General features: G+C 37.9%; 1 protein-coding gene across 6 annotated transcripts in view; it reads right to left on the reverse strand.

Annotated features, from left to right (window-relative positions):
* Positions 1–4,614: 4,614 nt before the first annotated feature.
* LOC110450472 (vasodilator-stimulated phosphoprotein-like) overlaps positions 4,615–17,605 on the reverse strand; it is a 54,276-nt gene continuing 41,285 nt past the window's right edge. For 5 of the 6 annotated variants that reach the window (XM_021498024.1, XM_021498021.1, XM_021498020.1 and 2 more), the window contains exons 7-11: positions 17,267–17,413; positions 16,099–16,217; positions 15,540–15,569; positions 13,111–13,250; positions 4,615–12,539 (exon numbers count right to left, since the gene is read on the reverse strand). In XM_021498024.1, the coding sequence (XP_021353699.1) occupies positions 12,511–12,539; positions 13,111–13,250; positions 15,540–15,569; positions 16,099–16,217; positions 17,267–17,413 (465 nt within the window). In that variant the 3' untranslated portion in view covers positions 4,615–12,510. The remainder of the gene's footprint in view (positions 12,540–13,110; positions 13,251–15,539; positions 15,570–16,098; positions 16,218–17,266; positions 17,414–17,605) is intronic. The other variant, XM_021498022.1, reaches the window with a different exon arrangement.

Consider the following 17,605-nt stretch of genomic DNA (forward strand, 5'->3'; position numbering starts at 1 on the left):
GTGATATTATTTATAACAGTGAAACTTGTTTGGTCTGGATATCACGATTTCCATAGGATGCATCTTAGACTGTAGGGGCTTGGAAGCAATTGATGTTTTTAGGACTTAAAGGGCCTGGAAGTATCAACAGACAGTTTTGGGGCTGTAGGGGCTTGGAAGCGTTAGATGTTTTTAGGACTTAAAGGGCCTGGAAGTGTCAACAGACAGTTTTGGGACTGTAGGGGCTTGGAAGCGTTAGATGTTTTTGGACTTAAAGGGCCTGGAAGTATCAACAGACAGTTTTTGGACTGTAGGGGCTTGGAAGCGTAATTTTTTTTTAGGACTTTCAGGGCCTGGAAGTGTCAACGTTATATGTCTTTAGGACTGGAAGTGTCAACAGACAGTTTTGTACTGTAGGGGCTTGGAAGCGTTAGATGTTAAGACTAGACTATAGCGGCCTGGAACTGATGGCCAGCTGTGCTTCAGTGTTAATGCTACACAAATTAAATCTCACAGGAAAACATTTCCTGGATTTAAACCGCCCAGAAGCGTCAGAGGGTTTCTTTACTACAAGGGCCCAGAAACATCAGACGATTTCGGACTATAAAAGCTTCGAACAGAATGACGTTTCTTAAGCTGTAGGATTCAAAAATGTATGTTTCCTGAAATACAAGGAGCCAGAGGTTTTGGATGTTTCAAGGACTGTTAGGCCAGATCAATATGGTTTTACTGTACATGTATTGTTTATGAAGTAATCTACTACACAACTTTTTTTATCCCTAACAAGAGTGTCAATCTTTCCTGTTAAATCTTTTCCTATGCAAACTTGCCATTATACATTTTCTGGTACTGTGCATGTCTGGAACTGGTCTGTCTGGTTAGGTTATGCATCAGTGAGTTTATCAAACTTTAATTCTTGGTAAAGGTTTTTGTGCGATTTTGCTAATTATACATAATTATTTGATAATAAGCCTATTCACATCCTTATTTTATTGCTGGTAACACGGGTTCATTAGAATTCAGATTCAGTATAACTTCAATACATTACTATCAAGTAATAGATTGTAGAAAGAAGGAACTTATTTTGGAGTTTGTATGGAAGAAAAGTATGGAAGTTTAAGATATTGACACAATAAGATCAATTGTGTCGAGATATACAATGAGTTTATATTCATTCCATTAACTTTATCCCGGTTCATAACGTACCGAATTATCATGTTATCTAAACCGTCCAAGTCAAAACATTTCCATGAGCAATTTCTCTTACCACATTGTCAATGTAGATAGTTATATAGTGTATATATATATATATGTATTTAAGTGTATATAAAACATTAAACGTCAGTACATCTATTATCAAAATAAACAAAGTGATATAGAAAACGGTTTTTGTTGTGTATTTGGCTCGTCACTGTTAAGATCTAACAAGGGCATTTTGGTTGTTCAGCAATAGTCAAATAATTAAAAAAAACACATTTTGTGTTTAAATGAATCGTTCTGTCAAAAGTTTGAAGCAATTTCTCCTCTAATAAGAAATGTTTGAGTAAATCAGATGAAAAGAAAATAATGCCACCTACAAAGATCTCCAAAGTGACATATATAGTCTCCCCGGTCACATCTAGGCAGACTGGAGTATATAGTCTCCCCCGTCACATCTACGCAGACTGGAGTATAAAGTCTCCCCAATCACATCTAGGCAGACTGGAGAAAGTGACATATATAGTCTCCCCGGTCACATCTAGGCAGACTGGAGTATATAGTTTCCCCGGTCACATCTAGGCAGACTGGAGTATATAGTCTCCCCCGTCACATCTACGCAGACTGGAGTATATAGTCTCCCCAATCACATCTAGGCAGACTGGAGTATATAGTCTCCCCGGTCACATCTAGGCAGACTGGAGTATATGGTCTCCCCGGTTACATTTTGGCAGACTAGAGTATATAGTCTCCCCGGTCACATCTAGGCAGACTGGAGTATATGGTCTCCTCGGTCACATCTAGGCAGACTGGAGTATATAGTCTCCCCAATCACATCTAGGCAGACTGGAGGATATAGTCTCCCCGGTCACATCTAGGCAGACAGGAGTATATAGTCTCCCAGGCCACATCTAGGCAGACTGGAGGATATAGGCTCCCCTGTTACATCTAGGCAGACTGGAGTTTGTAGTCTCCCCAGACACATCTAGGCAGACTGGAGTATATAGTCTGAGCAGTCCCATCTAGGCAGACTGGAGTATATAGTCCCCCCGGTTACATTTTGGCAGACTGGAGTATATAGTCTCCCCGATCACATCTAGGCAGACTGGAGTATATAGTGTCCCTGGTCACATCTAGGCAGACTGGAGTATATAGGCTCCCCTGTTACATCTAGGCAGATTGGAGTATATAGTGTCCCTGGTCAGATCTTGGCAGACTGGAGTATATAGGCTCCCCTGTTACATCTAGGCAGACTGGAGTATATATTCTCCCCAGTCACATCTAGGCAGACTGGAGTATATAGTGTCCCTGGTCAGATCTAGGCAGACTGGAGGATATATTCTCCCCAGTCACATCTAAGCAGACTGGAGTATATAGTCTCCCCTGTTACATCTAGGCAGACTGGGGTATATAGGCTCCCCGGTCACACCTTTGCAGACTGGAGTATATAGTCTCGCCAGCCACATCTAGGCAGACTGGAGCATATAGTGTCCCTGGTCAGATCTAGGTAGACTGGAGTATATAGGCTCCCCTGTCACATCTAGGCAGACTGCTCCCCTGTTACATCTAGGCAGACTGGAGGATATAGTGTCCCTGGTCAGATCTAGGTAGACTGGAGTATATAGTGTCCCTAGTCAGATCTAGGCAGACTGGAGTATATAGGCTACCCTGTTACATCTAGGCAGATTGGAGTATATAGTGCCCATGGTCAAATCTAGGCAGACTGGAGTATATAGGCTACCCTGTTACATCTAGGCAGATTGGAGGATATAGTGTCCCTGGTCAGATCTAGGCAGACTGGAGGATATAGTGTCCCTGGTCAGATCTAGGCAGACTGGAGGATATATTCTCCCCAGTCACATCTAAGCAGACTGGAGTATATAGTCTACCCAGTCACATCTGGGCAGACTGGAGTATATAGTCCCCCCGGTTACATTTTGGCAGACTGGAGTATATAGTCCCCCCGGTTACATTTTGGCAGACTGGAGTATATAGGCTACCCTGTTACATCTAGGCAGATCGGAGTATATAGTGTCCCTGGTCACATCTAGGCAGACTGGAGTATAGGCTCCCCTGTTACATCTAGGCAGACTGGAGTATATAGTGTCCCTGGTCAGATCTAGGCAGACTGGAGTATATAGGCTCCCCTGTTACATCAAGGCAGACTGGAGTATATATTCTCCCCAGTCACATCTAGGCAGACTGGAGTATATAGTGTCCCTGGTCAGATCTAGGTAGACTGGAGTATATAGGCTCCCCGGTCACACCTTTGCAGACTGGAGTATATAGTCTTCCCGGTCTCATCTAGGAAGACTGGAGTATATAGTCTCCCCGGTCACATCTAGGCAGACTGGATTATATAGTTTCCCCAGTCACATCTAGGCAGACTGGAGTATATAGTCTCCCTGGTCACATCTACGCAGACTGGAGTATATAGTGTCCCCTGCACATCTAGGCAGACTGGAGTATATAGTGTCCCTGGTCACATCTAGGCAGACTTGAGTATATAGTTTCCCCCGTCACATCTAGGCAGACTGGAGTATATAGTCTCCCTGGTCACATCTAGGCAGACTTGAGTATAGTCTCCCCAATCACATCTAGGCAGACTGGAGTATATAGTCTCCCTGGTCACATCTAGGCAGACTTGAGTATAGTCTCCCCAATCACATCTAGGCAGACTGGAGTATATAGTGTCCCTGGTCACATCTAGGCAGACTTGAGTATAGTCTCCCCAATCACATCTAGGCAGACTGGAGTATATAGTGTCCCTGGTCACAGCTAGGCAGACTTGAGTATATAGTTTCCCCTGTCACATCTAGGCAGACTGGAGTATATAGTTTCCCCGGCCACATCTAGGCAGACTGGAGTATATAGTCCCCCCGGTTACATTTTGGCAGACTCACATCTAGGCAGACTGGAGTATATAGTCCCCCCGGTTACATTTTGGCAGGCTGGAGTATATAGTCTCCCCGGTCACATCTAGGCATACTGGAGTATATAGACTCCCCTGTTACATCTAGGCAGACTGGAGGATATAGACTCCCCTGTTACATCTAGGCAGACTGGAGGATATAGACTCCCCTGTTACATCTAGGCAGACTGGAGGATATAGACTCCCCTGTTACATCTAGGCAGACTGAAGTATATAGACTACCCTGTTACATCTAGGCAGACTGGAGTTTATAGTCTCCCCAGTCACATCTAGGCAGACTGTAGTATATAGACTCCCCTGTTACATCTAGGCAGACTGAAGTATATAGACTCCCCTGTTACATCTAGGCAGACTGGAGGTTATAGTCTCCCCAGTCACATCTAGGCAGACTGGAGGATATAGACTCCCCTGTTACATCTAGGCAGACTGGAGTATATAGTTACTAAAGATTATCAAGCTCGAGCTCATCATGTAAATGGAATTTTAATAAAAGACAAGATAAGACAATGGTTTATAAAAGCAATTACGTTTATTGTACATACAAGATAAATACAATATACATGTATAATTGATTCTCCAATGTTCATGATTTGCAAGAAACAAAATGAGTGCAAACATGGAATATGTGTGAACACCCGACAGATTGGAATCTACAAAAAGTTCATGTTTATCTCATAGAATCTGGTCCTAGTAACTAAAACAGCAGCTATCTTACTGTTATTGAGAGAAAATCAGACTTTCTTTTTTCCCTAAAAAATGAAAGTTTAATTATCACTTCTTAATTCCCCTTGAAATGAATTTCAATACCGCCACTTTAATTATTATTATTTTTATCAGAATTAAAGAACATGTATTGATCTGATTGCAGATTCCCGGAGTTCAGTAAAGTTTTTGTTCAGACATTCAGTACATTATTACTAATACAGGATAGGTCATTAGGGCCAACAAATGCCCTCCATAAAGTACAATTTAAATTGACTGCATGTATATCCTGCATTACAGATTGTTTACAGCTACACATATATCAGTCGTTTCTACAGTACAATGATCAAAGTAACAAATAAACTCTATCAGTTGTACATTGGTGGATTTTGATGATTTGTACGTATTTGATTAATATTTAGAGAAATGTATAATGTATTATCTCCCTTTGATTTTGTACTATGCCAGCAAAGTTACTGTACCCTAACATCTGTAATATTTACAAACTGGACAGCTAGTGTTAACCAAAGACTTGGGGCCCCTTTCACGTATCCGGTTCAACCATAGTCTATTTTTTAAATGTAACAATTTCAGGTATAGATCCTGGCAGACCTGCAAATGTTTATGCAAGCCTTGCAAGGCTCGCCTGAAAGCAGCATCAGATTAATAGGTCCTATCGTATTTCATAAACGAACAACTCTGGTTTAACCATTTGGATTGTGATAAATGAATGCGGCCTAGGTAACTATTGGTTATATCATTGACCAAGTTTCCTGTCGGATGCAACATGACGTTTGCAAGTCTAATTCCCCTCAACTGTCAGTAAATTCTTTGGGTGGGATTCAAACATTTCAATTAACAAAATGGATTATTTGATTGACTTCAGGATAGAACATTGATATCTCTCCACAAACAATTTTACCACCGGAACACCAAATCATTGAAATCAGTATGTATTTCTAAATATTTGTATAATTCTGTTGTTGTTTATGTTGACAGTAGTTCATATGTTTGAATATAAACACGCACAAAAATATCCGATCAAACTTCACCACCATGCAAATGCATTAATGGCATTTGTTCAAGTAAAAGTCTGCATAAATATATAGAGAAAGACGGAGAATACATGTCAACATATCACCTAATAATAGGAACAGAAGCTTTAGGTTTCTTATCGGGTAAGAAAACTTCCGAAAACCAGACAGATCCCCTGCCAGACCACGAGAAGAGAGACAGGAAATGACGGAGACATCCGGTCATTCCCATCTATGATACATAGAAGGGGGGGGGGGTTTGAAGAAATTGCCTGCAATTTTGATTTATGAACATTCTGCTGAGGACTTTATGCATGTTCTAACTTACTGTGGAAGAACTATGATTGACATGTTTAATCCTTAGTAATTGACATGAAAATAAACAATTATGGAAAATATAACCATGTATAGCGCCAAACGTCCTCACAGTACAGTTACGTGTACGAAGGCAGTTAATGCTGTTTTCATTGAAATACCGGGTACATGCTAACTATACGTCACAATCCTCATTTCTAAATGAAGATCTTTACCTAGCTCCATACACATTATCAATTTCCAGAAGCTTTTGTCAAATATCAATTGCTATTAAACAAAAACAAAATCGCCATTTCCATTGAAATATGCATAAAATATGGGAGTATGGGAATGACCAATTGCTAGAATATGTAAATTTTAATTCATATGTGAAATTTGGTTAATTATTTTACAACATAAATTGTCAACTTGGTTTTTGGGATATTATCAAAATTGCTTTGAAATTACGATTTCTGTAAGCTGGTCTACGCTAGAGAGAGAGAGAGGCACACTTTAGGAGGTAGATAGCTTTCTACTTTCTAGTTATATACTGGGCTAATAAAACTAGGTAAAGAATGAGATAATGGAACATTTTCAGAAGTATAAATGAAGAAAAATCATACCACTGCAAGACCTCAATTTTATATCTCTTTTTTTTCAGCTGCGAAATTAACACACTTTTTATTTTCCACCTCAATAGTGGAATAACCAATACCAGAAACCCTATTTGTTAAATCAGGGGGAACAGGACTAGGCTATCTTATCTCCTTGCTGATTTATTCATAACATTCGAATAAATGAAATATAAAAATCAATTATGACTTATGACAGAGAGGAGGGTAAACATAAGAAACTGAATTGCTGTAAGAAAAAGACAAAAAGGAAAAAATGAGATTTTATCTTTAAGGAAATATTATGTTACAGATACGATGACAAAGGAAGTTTTTCTATTGAAAGTGAACTGATTTGTTCTTTGTGTGGGCAATACAAATGAATATACATATTTCAGTTATAACCATGATGAGATGAAATATGTCTTTGCTTCAATATAAAATGAGCGAAGCATCTTTTTAATGGCACAAAAAAAAGAAGATTTCCATATGAAACAAAATATTTACAAACTGATTCAGCAAATGTTGGCATATCAATACCAGAATCAGCAATGGGTGTCTAACAGTTAAACATGGAGAAACTTACAAAAAATGAACATGTCCATTCCCTTCTGATCTCACACCTTAAAAATCTAGCTCATTGACTGTCTGAAGGGAATAAAATTACCAGTAATTCTTAAACAATCTTACCTCATTCACCCCTGGAGACACATTTGAGCTCTTCCAATTCAAAGGATGGAAGAGTTCATTATGACATTTCAGGGGTGACTGAGTTAAGCAAGTACAATGTACAAATTATCATGGAAAGAGATATTGATTAAACTGATAGTTAGTCAGGACACTTTGGTTTCAAACATAACTCCCACTCCGTTAACGATTGCTCATTATAATTAATATTAATTGAATATACTACCACTGTATATATAATCAGTACAGGGTAATAATAAAGATAACAAAAGCAAGATTTGTCCCGAGCAACGATCAGGGTTCTTGCTAAATAAATTGTGTTGTATGTCAGGGCTATTCCCGTACAAAAATCTACCTAACCCCAGCACCGAAATAAATCACTTCTATCAGTGAATGTGTTTCCTGCCTACAAGGTATTACGGTACTTCTATGCAAATTAATACTGGGTAATTTCATTTTTTGAGCTGTACCGCTAAACAAACCCCGGAGTCCTGGGACGCGGTAGATGTTTTACAAGAATAGCCACCAGTACTTGTAAAAGAACTTAGCGGATACTTTACAGGTACAAAATGGCACCACTAGCTGACGACAACTTCAATCTCGTAAAATCTACTCTAGTGTTTTCAACAGCATCTACTTTGGCATTAAAATGATGATTTAGGTACGCTACATTCTACACGCGGGCGTTAAAACAATGATTTGGGTCTAATGAATCCTATAACTACGTGATTTAAAGCCCACAAGCACTCGGTATGGATTTCTGTACAGCAAGTATTAACTCATTCACCCCTGAAATTTCATAATGAACTGTTCCAACCATTGAATTAGCAGAGGTCAAATGTGTCTTTAGGGGTGAATGAGTTTAAATGGTAAAATAACAAGCATAGGAATTGGATTTTTTATTTTTGGTCTAAATCTACCGACTTGAGAGATCGGGCCGACTAGAATGAAAAAAAAAAAGTTTTCTCATGTGAATAGATTAAAGCTATAGACAACTGTTCTGTTTTTTAGGGTTTCGCGTTATCATTGCTACAGTGGAGAGCACCTCCCCAGTGGAGTTGGTAAAAAGGTCGGTTGTGCAGTGGAAACTACAGTATGTCATTGTGATTTCAGTGTTGGTAAAAATTCAGTTACTTACTATTTATACTACTTAATCGTCCTAGTTGAACTTTTGCATTAAACATGACTACAAATATATTACAAAATAGTTTATCTTCTTTTCCTTTTTTTGGCCACATATTAACAGTAATCCATTGCTCAGGTATGGAATATCATCCAAAACAACAAACTACATGTAATGGATTAAAACGCTTCCTATTCTATATCATTTGTTATATTCCCCAATTCTGAGATCGGTAACAATAGTTTGAGCAATCAAGCAGGCCATGTTATTTTCTTCTGTTTAATCAATCTTACCTCCTTTCTTTATCATATACTTTATACTGTCTGTTTGTCTACAGTAACTGTGCACCCTACCTGAGGATGGTAAAGTGACCAGGACAAACTAAACAGATTAAGTGTCCATTGTCCAGCTCTAGCTTACAATACAGGCTTGGGCAACAACATGGTCAAGTGTCCACTACTCAATAAAATGTAATCCTGGACTTTCAATTTGGTAGAAATGACAAGATGGCATTTGTTTGATTAGGAAACACCAGGCAGAGCTGAACATCTGCTTCAGACATTTCTAAGAGGTTTTGGCAATTATGACGTAGACCTGGCGCAGCAGGCTAGCAGTTCCACGTTATCAAGTTAAAACTGAATATACAGGATCACTGAACCTTCTAATTTCATCTAACAATAAGCCCTGGAAAGAACTTTGTTGTTTCTTTGAGCGCCGATAATCCATGTCAGGGGTGTAAGTCAATGTGATTATCTCCCCTTGGTATAACCACCATTGATCACACGCGTCAACGTGATTATCTCCCCTTGGTATAACCACCATTGATCACACGCGTCAATGTGATTATCTCCCCTTGGTATAACCACCATTGATCACACGCGTCAACGTGATTATCTCCCCTTGGTATAACCACCATTGATCACACGCGTCAACGTGATTATCTCCCCTTGGTATAACCACCATTGATCACACGCGTCAACGTGATTATCTCCCCTTGGTATAACCACCATTGATCACACGCGTCAACGTGATTATCTCCCCTTGGTATAACCACCATTGATCACACGCGTCAACGTGATTATCTCCCCTTGGTATAACCACCATTGATCACACGCGTCAACGTGATTATCTCCCCTTGGTATAACCACCATTGATCACACGCGTCAACGTGATTATCTCCCCTTGGTATAACCACCATTGATCACACGCGTCAACGTGATTATCTCCCCTTGGTATAACCACCATTGATCACACGCGTCAACGTGATTATCTCCCCTTGGTATAACCACCATTGATCACACGCGTCAACGTGATTATCTCCCCTTGGTATAACCACCATTGATCACACGCGTCAACGTGATTATCTCCCCTTGGTATAACCACCATTGATCACACGCGTCAACGTGATTATCTCCCCTTGGTATAACCACCATTGATCACACGCGTCAACGTGATTATCTCCCCTTGGTATAACCACCATTGATCACACGCGTCAACGTGATTATCTCCCCTTGGTATAACCACCATTGATCACACGCGTCAACGTGATTATCTCCCCTTGGTATACCCACCATTGATCACACGCGTCAATGTAATTATCTCCTCTTGGTATAACCACCATTGATCACACGCGTCAACGTGATTATCTCCCCTTGGTATAACCACCATTGATCACACGCGTCAACGTGATTATCTCCCCTTGGTATAACCACCATTGATCACACGCGTCAACGTGATTATCTCCCCTTGGTATAACCACCATTGATCACACGCGTCAACGTGATTATCTCCCCTTGGTATAACCACCATTGATCACACGTGTCAACGTGATTATCTCCCCTTGGTATAACCACCATTGATCACACGTGTCAATATTGCCCATACAGCGTTCCATTCAGTCCATTATAAAATCTATTTCAGATTACCTACATGAACACATCACTTCACTCCTTCTACTCAGATTGCACTTTTCCATTGTTTCACTAATCAACACTAAATAACAATCACACAACATCTTACAAACTTTCTAATTATATCTCCCGATGTCATTCTCTAATGGAAATCAGTAGCAGTGTATCGTGTCCCCCCGACGTCTACAAAGATGGGGTCAATGTTACTGATGTCCTCGTGTGATTCAGCACTTGTATTTGTTTACAAAGAAAAACAGACATACAACACTATTTCTACTAAATCTGTGATAAGAAGGAAGGGAGACAACTTGTGCTCTCATAATGAAGTGTTGTTCTGATATACAGGAATAAACACATAAAACTGATACTTGTCATAAATATCAATATATTTTATCTCATAATGAATTGTGTTTTAGACAGAAATTATTCCTGTCAGTGATTGGTCTCTAATCTAGGGTTTACACGTATAACCATAAAAACATCAACAGATCATTGTATATATATATCAAGTCAAAATATTCATCATTTTGTACTAGATACTTTTCAATATAAAAAAGAACTATTCATCTCCGGTGATAGTTAATACTTAGAACAGCAGTATCATTGATGTCCTCAATTTACTCATGATGTAACAAATCTGTCCATAAATCTAGTCATGTGACACAACAAATCTAGTCATGTAACACAACAAATCTGATCATGTGACAGGACAAATCTAGTCATGTGACACAACAAATCTGGTCATGTGACACAAAAATCTGATTATGTGTCAGAACAAATCTGAACATGTGACAGGACAAATCTAGTCATGTGACACAACAAATCTGAACATGTGACACAACAAATCTGGTCATGTGATACACCAAATCTTGTCATGTGACCCAACAAATTTGGTCACGTGACACAACAAATCTAGTCATGTGACACAACAAATCTGGTCATGCGACACAAAAAATCTGATGAAGTGACAGGGCAAGTCTTATTGTGTTAAGATCTAATTAATAGTTATAAATGACAAAGTTTTTTGGCTCGCTTGTGTCACACACTCAACAGGCAATCTTTGTAACATCTCATACAGCACTCATATCCCACTCATACTCGTATGTCTAGTAATTACTACATAGAAACAAAATGTGACGGCAAAAAATGGATATAGAATTAGAAACAATGGAAATATTTCATTAGTTACCAGTATTAAAAAGAATCGAACAATGAATATCTAATAAATATTGGTCTGTCATCATTTATACGTTAACATAATTACGTTATACACATCTGTACATTTGTTACAGTCGCCTCCAGACGGGCTACAAATCTTTACATATACACCGATATTGCCAAATTTCTTTATAAATATTATATCCGAACCTGAATATCAACTGTGAAACTGAGTAACTAGTATTCCCACTGTATCTGGGCTACGACAAATTAACTGTAAAAACTCCTTTTTCATTTCTAGAATATTTTCGTTAATAACCTTTGCTATTTAAGAATGCTGTAATATCAGTTTCAAATTTCACAACTTAATTACTCTAGTCAAGATGATTTAATCCAATTCAAAATAGTTTACAGCTTAGCCAAAAATAGTGCAAAGCAAGAAGGAATTGTCTAAAATAAACACTGTTTACATCCAATCCTCGTATCCCAATGATACACCTAGTCCAGATCATTACACATTTATACAATGAATAATTTGTTCTAAACCAACAAACCGAAGTAGGTGGTAATGTCGGAACTTTCCATCATCTTCTTTCCGAAACATATCGTAAATCTGACACAAGGTACGTATGAAAATAAAGCCTCGTAATCCCCTAGATTTCGCCACTTTGTAGTGTCAGCATTGATCACAGAGGTGTTGAAACATGAAGCTTAGTATCGGGGTTATACTGGTTACATGGAAACGATGAGTTTGGTCAGTAGAAGAGGCCAGCGGGGCCTGTTAACACCTTGTGTAAGTGGTACGCTGCACCAAAGAGGTAAATCGTCCAGAGAATGCAGTCCAAGTTCACACACACCAGGCAGACAACTATCACACTGTGCTTTATCTATGGCCCAACTCTTGTCGAATTGCTGCAAAAGGAAAACGTTAACAGCCTTTAATATCTAACACTAATTTTCCCGGACTATCTACACCAGATTTCCCCATGGTTTTTGGAAATTGACATTAATGAATAAAGTTGAGGGGGAGGGGGGAATTGATAGCTTAATATGGCATGTAAATCCACTTTTCTCCTATTCATTTATTTATTTATTTTTGTAAAAATCAAGATTTTTTTTCAGCTTTTTCTTGTCATCTTGTCCTGTTTATATTGGATGCCATGTTGGCTCAAATTAGGATTTACCATAATTTTTCTGGTATCATTTTAAATTATTTACATCAATAACTACCTTAAGCTTGGTGTGAGTGATTTTGTTAAACATGTTAAATAATAATAAAATATATATATGACAAAAAATTGCCAATTCAGTTTCATTGCTTTCATAATTAGCTTTTGCTCACAAAGCAGCCATCCATTTTTTAGAGTACAGTTTTCAATTTTCAATTTTAGAAATTGTCTGTTCAATGGTATTAATGTAACCATTTTTCATAAATTTTTAATAATGGTTCTTTATTACATCACATCAAAAGATTTTTTCTCACCTTCTATGATTTCTATCTTGACTTTATGCATTTCATTCCTCATTTCTGTAAGAATTTCCTGTTTGAGAGACTCTAGATCCGAATTGCTTGGTCCGTTAGAAACTCCCGTCGTATCCTGGCCAGGTAAAGAGTTTAATCTCCTGGAGAAAAAAACCAAGAATAGTGTCATAAATTTTCGGTTAGTTGTCAGGGAGACCCAGTTTAAGTTGCTATGTGCCTACAGTTAACCTGTAATTTGGTTTCTTGGTTTTTGAGATTGTGTAGAAAAAGTCCAGTTAATATCTAGTATCTACCATTCCTACTTCATTTTGCTTTAATTCAAAGTCTTCCCAGGAAAAGTTAAAGAATCTTTTTGATTTTAATGTTTCAATTTAAATATTTACTATCAATTTAGAACCATTAACAGAAGACCAAAGATTATTGATTATTCTCTCAAGTTATTCAAAGTTATCAACTTTTCATCATGGTTTTTGTCCTTGTACTAAACTATATTAAAAACAAAAACTTATTTATGTTTCATACACATTATAAATGAGAACATTAACCATTTGACATGAGCTATCAATTTTTTTCCAATATCTCGACTGACTTTTTTGCAGATATCTAAGTGTAGCTACGTATCATTGCTGTAGAGAGAGATGTAGCCACGGCTTGGCATGTCATTGTAGAATTACACCATTCAATTGTGAATCATACACATCAACACTTATTCCCCTATAAAAATGGGAAAATCACACACCTTAAATGCTAGTGAATTTGGAAAGAGTGAGAGATCTTGTTGGCTACTTTTTCTTACCAATATGTATCAGACCAAACCTTGTTTTTCACTGTATTGTATAAAGTCATGTCCCCTTACATGGTATATCACTGTGTTTCACTTCAATCATAGCCAGTATGAATGCCAACTGGACATAAAGGCAAAATGAATGAAGCATTTCATATTGGATTTCCCTTTGTCCATTTGGCGTTCATATTGCCCAGGGAGGGTCAGTGGTTTCAAACATAACAATGATGACTTTAACAATCAGCTCATGGCGTTCATAGCTTATATAAATGCCATCTGAATGTGGTAGGTTATAAAGTGGAGAAGTCATATGAAGGCAAATATAATGTATGAAATCACTTTTACTTACATTGTATATCATATCTTAGTGTATTGTATGATTTCACCTGCCCTGACATTGTATATCATTATATCTTAGTGTTTTGTATATTTCACTTGCCCTGACATCGTATATCATTATATCTGAGTGTTTTGTATATTTCACCTGCCCTGACAATGTATATCAATATATCTTAGTGTATTGTATGATTTAACCTGCCCTGACATTGTATATCATTAGATCTTAGTGTATTGTATGATTTCCCCTGCCCTGCCATTGTATATCAATATATCTTAGTGTATAGTATGGTTTCACCTGCCCTGACATCGGATATCATTATATCTTAGTGTTTTGTATATTTCACTTGCCCTGACATCGTATATCATTATTTCTTAGTGTTTTGTATATTTCTCCTGCCCTGACATTGTATATCATCATATCTTAGTGTATTGTATGATTTAACCTGCCCTGACATTGTATATCAATTTATCTTAGAGTATTGTATGGTTTCACCTGCCCTGCCATTGTATATTTCCCCTGCCCTGACATTGTATATCATCATATCTTAGTGTATTGTATGATTTCCCCTGCCCTGACATTGTATATCATTAGATCTTAGTGTATTGTATGATTTCTCCTGCCCTGACATTGTATATCATTAGATCTTAGTGTATTGTATGATTTCACCTGCCCTGGCATTGTATATCAATATATCTTAGTGGATTGTATGGTTTCACCTGCCCTGCCATTGTATATTTCCCCTGCCCTGACATTGTATATCAATTTATCTTAGTGTATTGTATGGTTTCACCCGCCCTGACATCGTATATCATTATATCTTAGTGTTTTGTATATTTCACCTGCCCTGACAATGTATGGTACTAAAGGTTACTCTGTATTGTATGATGTCAAAATCATATCATTTTATGCTTTATTATATAATACTTTGATTTGATAAAAATAAGCACTGTTATTTTTCATCTATTTGGACTTCATTTTCGCAAATTCAACCAGATTTGAAATGTAAATGAAAAAAAAAGATTCAAAAGAGCATGTACATCTATACCAGGAGCTGCTATTTCATCGGAAATATTGACATTTGTATAATTACAAGTTTATTGGGAGAGATTGAATGAGACGAGTTTAGAGAGGACAAGGCTATAGTCGACAGACAGATATTCTACACACCACTTAGACCATGCTCAGACTGCCGATACTGTACGGCACACATTACGGAGATCCGAGGAAAGAATCACTAGACAATGATTGACCATGCAATAGACCACAGTTATATATATCATGAGATGAATCTATATATCTCTGTACCTGTCAGATTTTGTCAAAAATGATGGCTTCCTACAGAAAGAAAATTAAACAGTTCTGTCAGATAAATAATGTTATGCTTTCTTCATAACAAACAAATTCCCTACAAACCTTTTTGTTCAAACAACTTTAACTAAAAGAATAAATTTCAAATGTGTATAATTATTTTTTTTATTATTTATTTTCTGAAAACCCATATGAATTCCAGTCATATTAAATATTCCATAGTTTATTAGCTCTGCATGTAAAATAAAAGTAAATCCATGTGCTAAGTCACTTTTACTTCAGAAAAGATATATCTAGGCTAAGTTGTCATCTTAATGTAGGAAAATATGAAATATGTGAATACTTTGAAATGTCATACAGTATTAAATTTTTATTTTCTTATTTTTTACCTCTCAGGATGATGTTAAACAATTGAAAATACACTTAGAAACTGATCAAATATCTAAAATAAGGTGAAAATTGAATGGTTCTTAAGCAAACCATGCTATGAGCGATTCAGTCATCTTCATCATCAATGAATTACATATGTAAGGGGGATAACTCTGTTGTAACTCACTTTCTACTCATCTGTGGAGAATCAGATCCATTTGATAGCGTCTTCCCATTGGTTGCTTTTGTGGGCGGCGGTCTATTGCTGGTGGCAGGTCCTGCTGGCGGGGTCTGGATACTGGGATCCTAAAAAGTCAATAATTTATTTCTGTAAACCATAACGTTAAAAAGAAAATTATTTACTATTGGCATATGTATTCAAACACTTTCGAAGATATCAAGTTAAAAAAAAATCAATTAAAAAGAGAGGCAAATTTGTTCAGATTTGTGGGTGGGGAGTGGGTATTATAAGTCTCTTTCATGCCTAGGGGTGTAGGATCGGGAAATTCTAACAGAGGGGTTTTCAAATTTGGTAAGCCTCGGCTTTTCCAACTACCGAAATTAGCTCAGAAACCATGAAAATGCATTTGGACTTGCTACCATTTTGAAAGAATATAAGCTTTCCCCCGAGCTTTTTAGACAAAAACAAATCTGTCAGTCAGATTTAGTATACCCCATATTTCCAACGAAGTTTACAACAAAAATTAATCAAAATCTCCTTATGGAGAAGGTGAATACATCGTAAAAGGTTTTAATTTCATTACGTCGCCTTTTCTGCATTGCGGCATCAGATATTTCCACATTTGTGATGTCATGTCATTGTTGAGCTGATGTGATGTCACGTCACATGAAAAGGGGTGTAATATGTACACCCCTTACTTACCCTGGACAGCTCTATCTTACACCCCTTACTTACCCTGGACAGCTCTATCTTACACCCCTTACTTACCCTGGACTAATAGAATCATTCACCCCCTTTGGGGTGAGATAGGGGAATCTCAACCCGAGGTGGAAGATTCTTATGTTGCCAAACACGAGGCTTTATCTTACCCACAAGGGGGTGAATGATTCTTTTTCTCTTACCCTGTTTTTCCCAATGTGTATCATATACACAATGTAATGATAACGTTACATGCTAAATTCAGGGTTGACGTGACGTTGATAGATTGTTGCAGTGACGTCATTGTATTGTTGCAGTGACGTCATATCATTGTTATAAATCGGGGAATCCCCCCGTCTCAACCCTACGGCGGAGACAGATAAATCTAGCACCGGCAAAACGGGAGATAAATCTGTCAGGTGTGGGAGAAAGCTCTATCTTACACACAGGGAAATGAGAGAAATTGGTTCCTTACACTGGCTGCTGCTGCTGGTGGTGCTTTAGACTTCTTTAATCGCTTTTGAAGTTCACTCATAAAGTCACCGCCTCCCCCACTTCCTGATCCGCCACCTCCTCCTCCACTGGATCGGCTCTTTTCACCTACACTTGATCGGTCAGCCTGCTAGAGTGTGCAAAATGGTAGATTTATAATTAGCAACACACAAACATGAAACCATACACAGGAAGTACGGTCTCCCAGTCCAAAACTGAGGTATTAATATGCAAATCATAGAATTTAATGACCTGGTATGATCCAACCTTTCCCTGAAAATGGATTTTGTTTTTATTCAGATAAAGTGATATGTCATGGAAG

The sequence above is a fragment of the Mizuhopecten yessoensis genome, unplaced genomic scaffold (genome assembly GCF_002113885.1).
Source record: "Mizuhopecten yessoensis strain PY_sf001 unplaced genomic scaffold, ASM211388v2 scaffold5229, whole genome shotgun sequence".
NCBI classification, from domain to species: Eukaryota; Metazoa; Mollusca; class Bivalvia; order Pectinida; family Pectinidae; genus Mizuhopecten; species Mizuhopecten yessoensis.